The sequence below is a fragment of the Egretta garzetta genome, unplaced genomic scaffold (assembly GCF_000687185.1).
Source record: "Egretta garzetta isolate BGI_Z169 unplaced genomic scaffold, ASM68718v1 scaffold768, whole genome shotgun sequence".
Classification (NCBI taxonomy): Eukaryota; Metazoa; Chordata; class Aves; order Pelecaniformes; family Ardeidae; genus Egretta; species Egretta garzetta.
This window is the reverse complement of record NW_009260594.1, coordinates 1,504,501-1,515,663: the sequence shown is the minus strand read 5'-3', so window position 1 is coordinate 1,515,663 and position 11,163 is coordinate 1,504,501. Positions and strand designations below refer to the sequence as shown.

The 11,163-nt window shown below is 38.7% G+C and overlaps 1 protein-coding gene across 1 annotated transcript in view; it reads left to right on the top strand.

Moving 5' to 3' along the window:
* Positions 1 to 11,163, top strand: part of GLIS1 (GLIS family zinc finger 1) — a 209,642-nt gene continuing 198,479 nt past the window's right edge. The window contains exon 1 of the mRNA XM_009644649.2: positions 1 to 352. Within this exon, the coding sequence (XP_009642944.2) occupies positions 1 to 352 (352 nt within the window). The remainder of the gene's footprint in view (positions 353 to 11,163) is intronic.

The following is an 11,163-nucleotide window of genomic DNA, read 5'->3' as shown; positions in this document are numbered from 1 at the left end:
ATGCACTGTGAGCTCGCAGGGGGTCAGAAAGCCAGCGCCGGTCCGGCTCGCTTCGAGGTGGCCGATAAATGCCAGGGAGCGCCTCTGAAGGAATTGCCGCGGGTGACCCGTCCCAGCAGCGGTAAAGCTCTCTTGAATCCTCAGATGTCCTTTAAAATAACTGTCAGCAACGGTAGTGACCGCACGGAGCCTCAGCAGAGCCCCCCTGAAATGTCAGCGCCTCTGCTAGACTTCATCCCCAAAAGACCCAGCATATTCGAGAGGATCCCAATTCTGCCGAGGGCGCAGGAGCTGCGATGCTCTAGAGGCTCCAAAGATTATTTCCAGCAGCAGAAACATCAAAGCGTGAAGGGTGAGTTTGAAAATGCATGAACTGAACACTACCACCACCAAAAAAAATATATCCACCACCCAAACAAAAATGTGCATCAAGCTCCCTTTTTTTTTTTTTTTTGGTGTGTTTTTACCCCTTCTTTTTGATCTTCAGTATATTTTCTAAGTTGTTGATTAAGCTGCAGGCTTTAAAACTTTTTTTTTTTTTTCCTATGCACTTCAGAGGCGCAGGATAAACCAGACTGGTTTTTGCCAATGGGCAGCAGAGCATTTCTCAATATTCTTTAAGAAATCCTGAGAGCAGCATCTTCCTTAGTTCTGAGCAACTGCTGCTCCGTTTGGTCGCTTCTCAGAGGTGGTTGTTTTGAGGATGGTGCTGAACACTGAGTTAGTCTGTCCTGCGCCTGAGCGTGCGAGTGGGGTGTTTGTTTGTGAGTATGCCTGACTGACAATAAACGCCTAGTTCTTATTCAGCAGTTTCACCACGGTTGCTTGGATTTATAGTTTGTATTTCAAGGCAGTGTTACAAATGCTGGATTCAGGCAGTGAATCCTCAGACTTGGGATTCCTGGTGCCTGAAAGGCATGGTGCAAGGGCAAATTCTGCTAACATAAATTCTGTTTGTTAACACAAATGCGCAATTTTCAACTATTGATTGCTAAAGAAGTGGCACTGAAGCTAGGTTAGGAATTGCCCACTAAAATCTGCTAGTTACCCTTTTGGGCTAGAGCTTGTTAATCGAGCTGGAATTTGTTAATCAAAATTTAGTTTTAAAATAATCCCTCTAAGGTGTCACTGGATGGGATCAGAGGGAATGCAAGTATTCCTTTATGCTATAAAGCTGCTTGCAGAGACATGTGCACATAAGGTTATAAATACTAAAGCAATGTTCTCTGTAACATTGAAAAGGTAGTTATCTCTTTCTCTTCTCAGTCTTTTCCTGTGCTCTATTTTAGAGATGGACGTGCTCATCTTATCGGTGTGAGACAGTTCCCACTAGGTTTTTTTCAGTGCATCCCTTTCTGTCCATTCTTCTGGAAAATAAAAGTAGACTGCATGCCTAGTATGACTAGTAACATTTTCTTCTATGAGCTTATTACCTAGGGTGATGGCACCTCTCATTGCCATGAAGTTATGTTAATGTACACCTCAATCTGTGTGAGGTCTGTCCTGCAAACTGTAGGATGCGTTTGTTCATCACGAGCAAATACAGTCAGAGTGGAGCAGAAGGTTATAAATTACCTTTTTTATTTTTCTGTTTCTTAGTGCTGCAATTCTCCTCTCCTGATTTAAAAAAAAAAAAAAATGTTTGGTAAGAATGAAATGAAGGTCTGTTACACAGAACCAGATTTGGAGGGGGGAGAAGGAGGATTCATGAAGTATGAAGGGACAGCTATGAGCTCTAGTACTGCTGTGCTGCTGTGACTACTGCCTGTAGAAGGGACTCATGAGATGTTCAAGTCCCTTGTGGTCTCACAAGTGAGGCTGGTGCTTCTCGATTACTCGACTAGGCTTCATACCAGCTTAAAACACTACCTGTGCATTGCCCTACCCAAGCAGACTGTTGAAGCACTTTTTTGTTGTTTTTCTTTTTTTTTTATTTTTCACTTTGAGCTACTTATGCCTCTTCTCGTGCTTATTTCTCTTGCGGGTGCTGCAGAGGGCAGTGGTGTAGGGAGGATAAGAAGAAAAGTGAGAAGAAAAGTGTAATTTCAACTCACTTGGGACTTCTTACAGTAGGTGTAGGTGGGCACTGGGAGAAAGATGTTAATTCATCCTTCGTGACTGATCAATTTCCCCTTTTCACCACTGGGAAAAAAATTGTGTTTTAAGTTTTGTTGCTGTTGCTTGTTTAATGCATTTTCAGGGTGTTACCTTGTGGTTGCTTCAGCATACGGGTGACTTGAGTCATGGGAGTAAGTAGGAGGTATCCATGGGCAGGATAGGGTTCATTTACTGAGTGTGGTGATTTGATGGATAGTGTTGGATTTTTCCAAAGATGGAAGCACCAGGGTTTTTTGGGTGGTTTTTTTTCTTTTTTTTTTTTTTTTTCTTTTTTTCCTGTGAAGATATTTTCAGGAGAAGTTAGGGAAAGTAAAAATTTGGGGTAGAGTCTGATTTAAAATGTGTCAGCTGTGCTGCTGTTTCTGACCTGTACAGTGTCAGCAAATGGAGTTCTTGCACTGAATACTGTGAGCTGCCAGCCCCTGCTCAGCACCGTGTGCTTCTGGGTCAGTTCCACAGAAATAACAGAAGTCACTCAATTGCTTGCTGTGATGTAACTGTAAAATCTGTGTATCTAAAGTGAGCTATGCTGCAGATGGGGGAACCACTGGTCTTTCAAGGAGTGGTGTAAACCATCTCCCAACAACCCTGGTTCTCTCAGGAAGATAAAGAAAAGGACCAGGGAAGGCTGTATATGGATGTGATATAACAACATATAGCTAAGAAGTGGGAATGAGGGTAATATTCAGATTTACCCAGTAAAAGGTTTTGGGGAGGAAACTGATGACAGCTTGATTTCAGATCATTGCGCTGTGCATCTCCGGCTCTCCAGTCCCAGAGTACTGAGTACCCAGTAATTCCCTCTGCAGTCTGGGTTAGATTATAGAATGTGCCTCCTGGTTTTGGTTTATCCATGTTGAAAGCTGCAAGTAGGGAGGGTAAAAGACCTTCTTTTAAAGAGAGTAAAATCAATTTTTATAGTTGCCTCTAAACCCATTTTTTTTCTAAACATGCCTTTACGTTTTTTGATTTTTTTTTTCAAAGAACAACAAATCAAAATGATACACTACCCTTCTAATAAAAAGGGCAGCTTTAAAGTGATCACAATGGGGAAAAAGCATCCTGCTGTTGTAATGTCTCTGTGGTGTTACTCTACTGCTTCAGAGTTTAAGTTATAATCCTGCAAAATGCTTCCGTGCCTGAGCAAGTCTTTTTACATGAAGATCCAAATAAAAACTTGAGGGGTGGTGGTGAGGATTACTTCTGAGATCAGATCATTTGGGTCTAAACTTTGCATGATGGAGCTGTTGGTTGCTTACCAGAAATATCAGTATTTTGGAATTGTGCTTAATGTTTTGTTCTGTTTGGGAGCTGTTTAAAATAAACACCCAGTTCTCACCCAGCCTCCCCCTTCTTGTATGATTGGCTGTGATACACACCATGCTTTTCTTAATCTTAGAGGAATTTGTGGTCTGCTCGGCATAGAGTAACTGTACCATAAGGTATGAAGTCCATTTTACAATGTTTTCCTGGGATTCTGTGGTTTTGGTTCTGTTTCGTTGAATTTCATGCTATGGTATTACCATTTTGAAAGTAACACAGGGCAAAATAATTATTGTCAACAGGAAAGAAACTTTTGAGAAAGCAAGCTTTAGTGGTTACAAAAGAGTAATGTATAAAAATGTCAAATATCTCATTTTTTAAATGACATTGATCATGGTTGTTACCAGGAAACACTTCTCTTTTTCATTCTTTTCCAGTTTCGTTCGGTGTACCTAATTCATGACTCAGTAGAAATGACGAGGTTTATCCTGTTAGTTGTGCCACTGGGAAATCATCCAAATGGCCCAGACCTTTGCAGTAACCGCTTCAGATATTAACTTACAGTGGGCAAAACAATAAGCTGTTCGAGTTCCAGTAGTTGGATGTTTCCTTGTTGAGAGTATTTTTTATTCAGACAAGGAGAAAGTGGTGTGTTGTTTTGGTTTTGGGTTTTTTTGGTTGTTTTTTTTTTTTTGTTTTTAAGCTGTAGCTGCTTTCACAAACATACAATCAATGTATTGAAAGGTATACATTTTCTTATGCTGTTGAGAGGGAGGGTTAAAACTTGCCATTGCAACCCCCTGTGACTATTCCCTTGGTTAGCAGGACAGTCCTTGCATAAGTAATAGCTTATACTGTTGACATCTTAAGCAAAAGCATATGTTTTGGTTATATGACTTATTAGGTGTATCAACTGGTCTTGGGCCTGATTCTGCCATTTTCTTTCATACACCTTGTCTGTGTTCACCTGAATTATCCCACTGGAGCAAATGGGACTGCCTAGAGCTGATAAATATTATATGAACTGATAAGGAGACAGGGAATGGGCTCACTGGTATGGTGATCCCTAAACACTCTCAGTTTCATATAAAGCTATAATAAATTTTCTTCTTTTCACTGTAGTTCTCATGCTTGCTTCACTTGAACTCTCACTACAAAAAGGAATTCAAAGGTTTATTTGAACAGAACTTGCAGTTACAGAACTTTTTATTTCATGGTCTGTTTGTTTTGGTTTGTGTTTTTTTTTTTTTTTTTCCCCCTCTTTTTTGGTAAAGAGAGAAAGGAGAAGAAACTGCAGATTGGAAAATGTTTGCATAAAGTAATTTGGGACAAATTGTGACTGTTCCCTCCTCCCTTAAACTTGCTAAAATGCTTACTTGTCTTGAATAGGAAAATAGAAAATAGGAATAGGAAAATAACTTTCAGTTACTTGCTCTTGAAGTTCATGATTTGTGTTACAAAATCAGAATCACTGAATTGAAGATGACCCTTTCATGGATTTCATTTAAAAGAGGTTTAATTGTATCTAATAATTAAATTCTTTCTTACTTAGGGATTGGTAGTAGAGAATATTTAGTAAATACAAACCAGAAGATCTAACAATCGACCTGTCATAGAAAGCCATTCAGTACTTGTAAAGTAAAAACAAAAAAGCCCATTCAGCTTCAGGAAAAAAGTACAGCTGTTGGAAAAAAGGAAGAGAATAAATGTTTTATCTATCTTAATATTGTGTAGAATTATATGGCATAACAAATAATGTCAGATTACAGGAAATAAGTCTGATCTGTGGAAGAGATTTTGTAACTTCTTGAGTCTTACTTGAAGGAATAGAAGTAAAAAATAAGAAATTGCTTGCTCTGGATTTAAATGTTACATTAACATGTGGAATGAAAATGGGGATTATTATATACTGTGCTATGTGGGATGAGAAGAAAAATATGTTTTCCTTTCTTTTATAGTGAGAAAAAGTTTAAAATCTGTGCCTTGCAAGTACTTAAGTATGTGTATTACTGTGTTCTTGCCAGTAGTATCATCAACTACAAATACTTCGGACTTAAAATGTTCTAAGGTACTTATTCAACTATATCTAAATGATTATTTGTATGATAGAGTTCAACTGTGTATACACATAAGCTGTTAAAGTGTATGCTGAGGATTTTTAGTAGTTCAGAGCTTATGTTCTGGAAGTGCTTCAAGGTTCTATTTAGTAAAACTACTAAATGTAATGTGAGTGTCTTCTGGGAGATAGTACTTCTTTACTGCATCAAAGTTGGTGGGTTTGGGTTTTTGTTTTTTTTTCACTTTCAGTGAGCAAAGATGCTCAGTATGTTGAATGGGAGGGACAAAATTTTACTCTAAATGACCAATATTGGTATAAGTCTTGCCACAAACTTTAGCTGGGTCAGTATTTCAATCCTAATATTGCAGAAGTTCTTTATCATGTGTACAGGGAAAAGCTTATAGACAAATAACAAGCTTGTATTAAATCCATCTGTAAGCTAGGAAGTGGAATAACGTATGGACTAGGGAGAGAAATTTGTAGTACTGAGTACTGTGAATATAATTTCCATGTTCAGTACCATGATTACCATTATTCTAGAAACGTGAACCTCTGCTGTGTAGTGATTTTAGAACTGCTGAAGATGTGGATGGCAGGGTAATTGGAGAGGGAATACAGACATAAACCGCTTCGTTTTCGTACTCCAGGTTTCTATCGTTATACATCAACAGGCTTGAACAAGGCGTGCAATCTAGTAATAATTTCACAGTGCATGAAACTGCTTTTAATAGATTGTTGGTTTTGTTTGCTTTTTTTTCTCAGCCACCAAACATTGTTTCCCAGCACACTGGTGTAACTCAAAGAATACAGGGTTCCAAAGCAAGGGCAGTGCTCACTAACTGTGGTACAGTGTAATCTTGCCCTACAAATGTGCAAACAATAGCAAAAGTATGTGTTTCTGAATATGGCACAGCTGTTATCTTCTCCTGAGAGCAGGGAGCGTTACAATGACATAGACAGAACGCCCAGTTAAAACCACTCATGCCGTTTTATTGCATTTAAATGGGGCATGTAAAAAAAGCAAGGGCCTGTTCTTCCATTCAGATAAGTATCAGTTCAGACTACTGCAGTACTACTTTTCTGCGCAGGCTTTGAAAAACAGAGGCAAAGAATTCCCCTTTTTCCTTCCCCTCCTATTACATTTCTGGCACCCAGTATGTGAAATCTCAGTTGGAACCTGGAACTTTCTGTTCTCAGAATCTGCGCTTCACTAGTAACCTGGAACAAGAATTTTTTTTTTTTTTTAAACTTTTTTTTTTTTAATTACGGTCATTAGTTTGGATATTTTAAGTGATTGTTAATGATTAAGATTATTTGTGGAAAGGAGACTACTTGAAAAACAGATAAGACATTGCCAGAACTGCAAGAGGAAATAGATGTAAATTCTGTGTTTTAGCTTATTTTAAGGTGTTGAGCATTTAGGAATTGCAAGGTTGAACTCAGTCAGACTAATCATCACAAAGTGCTTGAGCTCTATTTATTTTGTTTTAAGCAATTGTATTGGCTTAAATCTAATAATTATGTCTGACTTTTTTGTCATTATGTCTGAGTGTATATGTGATTATTTTGCATATTGGATTGGTAAGAAGCACTGTAATTCAATCTACCTGATCAAATTTAGTCTAAGGGTTAAATGAATGGAAAACATCTTAAACTGCATTTAATTCTGGCATTTATGCGTGTGATAAGAGGGCTTTGTGAGAGCTGTAGAGGGTTGTTGTAGAATGAGGGGAAAGCAAATACATTCTTAAGTGGTTTTTTGCATATTTAGCCAGAGGGAAAAATGACACTAAGGCGACATCATCAAATACTGTAAAACTAACTTTTTAATACAGATCTCCATTGTTGTTTTAAGTGCTTGAGGGGTTGGCAGTTTGGTTTATTTTGGAACTTGCTGAACTATATGAAGTGTGTCTCCAGGGGCCTGGTATTTTAATACCTAGTAGAAGGTTGTATAACAGTAGATGATGTATTTTGCCTGCCTTCAATGCCGTAAATAAATTACACGTGCTGGCTTGGGAGAGCATATCTGAGGTGTAAATCAAAGGCTAATATAAGAGGGGAAAAAAACAATTAGTGATATCTTGTAACCGATTTGGCTTTTTTATTCATTTATCTCTAATCAAGAGATGTAAGAGCAATGAATGTATATGTATGTATAAAAATGTTAACATGTATAAAAATGTTAACATGAGGCATTTCCCAAGAAGAGGTAGAGGGTCTAGGATTATTGTAAATAAGTGCTACGATTCGCTGCTTTTTCACAATTTTCTGTGGTTAAGTCACTTAAATACTGAAGTCAACAATCCTCTAGGCAAAGAAAGGTAATATAACTTTAAGTGTATTGTAAAAATTGAAATTTGATAGCTTCCACTTTATATCTCCTATCTAGGTCTTGGTTGTATTAAAAGGAAAATAGATACATGTGTCAGTTTTGGAGCATAATCTTTTTTTGAGTTTAAAGAATGATAAATGTGCTTCAAAGCAGCAACACAACAATTTATTAATATGAATGTTTTGCTAAATACTCCATGCTTAATGCAATCCCCATTCCTTTATAATAAGTTTAAATATTAATTCTTTGGAATGCTAGATGCCTGAAGCTAGATAGAAATGCTGTGCAGTTTCAGATATCTAGGAGTGGGCTTGTGAAACAGGATATTTAACTGGGAGAGATGAGTAGCACATTTCAGAGTTATTAGGGCAGAACAACAATGCGAGAGGATGACTTAAAAAAAAAAGTTACAAAATTGTTTTCTGTGCATGAGGCTTAAATACCCTAGAGTTATTTATCTGAAATACAAGAGCAGATTTCCTATGTATGTAGGTTCTAGATTGCATTTTTTATTATTACTTTGTTTAACTTCTTTTTAGCCTCCTGCCCCTCTCTAAAGCAGCTGGCTTTGATTTAAACTGAATCCTTCACTGAGAGCAAATGATCAGTCACTTACGATGACTGTGTGTTGTGCTCTTTGATGGAACATCTTCGTAGTGGCAGACACGTAAGAGAGAAGGCCAAATAGGACAGGAAGGGTGCTTGAGGAAAGCAGCAAGTTGCATTCAGAAGGACTCATTTCACTCTAAACCAGCTCTCGATTATTGTTCCTTATTTAAGCCCTGCCTACTTCCCAACCCCCATCTGTGCTGGCCAGAGAAGAGAGAGTTAAAGTGAGAACAGATAAAAGAGGAAATTTCTGTTTTATTTCCCAGTATTTTCTGGGAAAATCCCAGAAAGGTTTTAACATGAGAGGGAGTTGTAGCACTGACTTCAGGAGAAGGCCAGTACTGAATGTTTTTGAAAATCTCATCTATGCTCTTTTGAGGCACAGAAGAGAAGATCCAAGTGTTAATGCTCTCCCAGAGAGACAAGTGTGTAAGCTGAAGCAGCTCAGTAGCTTGGATGCCAAGGTCAGTCAGCACTGCACGTTCACCTTTAATTTTTATTTCTGTTCAAGACCCTGTGTGGGTCTAAAGCCAGTGTGATTTGCCATCATACATGAACCAGGCAAAAATGGTGAAGCATTGTGCCAGCAGCTGACATGGCCAAGTATATAAATGTTTCAAATGAAAAGAGGGTGCTTGAACTCTATTCTAGGCTGTACCACTTGTATCATTTTGGGGCAAGTCTGTGTACTGTTAATGATATTTCTACTGCATGAGTGTAACGGAGTATGGTGTAGAGAAAGAGAAGCCGATTTTGGAGCCAGAAACAGCGTAGTTGTTTCAGTACACCATCAGGGCCAGCTTAATTTTCTATGCTGAGGGACAGAGTTTGTTAGTTCAGATGCAGTGCTTGGGTGATGTGGCTGGGCTCTGAGTTCTGATCTGGTATTGTTGCAGGATGCTGCACTGCAACATGTGGCTGTATCAGCCTGGCGTGTCACTTGCTTGAGCATGGCTGCACCCCCTCTACACAGTGTGTGCATGGACAAGATTTCTCTCTTTGCTATGTGAAGTACATGGTGCTTGCCCTTGCTGGTAAGTCTCCTTGAGTGTGAGTGCTGAAAAGTGCAAAATACATATTTGTTATCTTTGGGAGAATAAGGTTTTTAATGGAACAATTTAGTCGGGCTTCTTACTGCTTGGCATCTGGTTTATGCTGCCAGTTGCAGAATTGTTGCTGAGGAACAAATTCTCCCATTTATTTTAGTGCTTGACAAGCTGAGGTGAGGGAAAGGAGGCTACATTAAGGGAGCTGTGTTGGAAATAGCCAATAATAAATATCTGTTGGGAGGAAAATCTTCTCCCCTGGTTTGCTGGAGGAACAACTTCAGGGTTGCCCTTGCCTTCCAGCAGATGGAAGAGTCTCTTATGGCTGTTGTTCTTCAGGCAGAAATCACCCAACGGGTTGTATGCACCCTGGGCTTGAGGTGCAGGTAGCTACTACAAGGTTCCTGAGATCCTCATCACTCTGGCAGAACAGATTCTGTATGCAGCTGAGACTGTCTCCCAGGACTTGACGAAGAAAAAGCAATACTAAATTCCTCCTTTCTGGATATCTGATTGTTGTAATGTTCACTTTCCTTGAAGTCATCAGAGCTGGTTTATGTTCAACTGAAACTGAGCTGGCCTGGCTCCATTATCCCTAGCTCTGGTGCAAATCTGAAGTGACGCCATTTTAAAACCAAGAGTGGATAAAAAGGAGGCAGACTTGAGCCCTGGAGGGCTAATGCATAGAAGTTTGTCCTTTAAGTATGGACTCAGTTCACTTGGCAAAAGAAAAAGATGTCTCACATTTTTAATCTGAACAGTTTTGCTTCTTATTTTTCCTCTAGCCAACTCACCACAAATTGGCTTATATTCTTTTTCTTTGAATTCTTGAGCTATTTGATAAGGTTTGCTGACTTGTCATATTTTTGTGGGGATAAGCTACAGACTGTGTGTGTGAATGGTTCTCTTTTCAAAACAAAGATCCCCATGCATTTCAGCATCTGTCTGATTTGAATGGGTATGCAGGAAATTTAAGGGGATGTTTACCCCTAGAGCACACTTGCTCTTTGCCTTTTTTTTTAACTTATTCTTTCTACTGTCTTAGCCTCCTGGCCTCTGTCTTTTATTTTGTGCAACTTTGCAATTGGCTTATTTTTAAATATATGTAAAGGGTTGTAACTTATTTGAATTGTGGGCTAAATATGTGGAAGTATGGCAACTGGTGTAAATAGCTTTTGGTCTGCTGAATGTGTATATACTCAAAATCTGTCAGGGTGATTTGGCTAGCTTTTATTGGAAACATTATTCATGTGAGATCTCCTTTCTCTTACTGCATCCTGTCAGAAGCAGTTAGGCAGAGATTACTGGCATGAATACTCAGACTGCCTTGTCAAAAATTGCTTTTATGCCTATTCGCTTAAAAGTTTGCCACTTCCATAAATACTTTTACAAGTACGTATATTTTGCAAGATTAGTCACAGAAGCCAATATAAAGGGCATCAAACTCTAGAAAGTGAGAGCAAATTATTGCAATGACTAATCATCAATAGTGTTTTGAGCCCAAATGTATGATGGCATTGGCTACAAATAGAGTATATTTGGCAAGTTTGAGTGAGAACACTGGTGTTTTGCAGAGGCTTCCTGCTTCAGTGGTACCCAGGTTAAGTTTCTCAAAATGGGACTAACCTGCTTGGGGAAATTTCCTTGCTAATGGTTAGTGTTAACGCCAACAATAGAGTTTTTATTAGCTGTTGGAGAACTTGCTGGGAGACTTGAAAATTAAGAACAGCAAA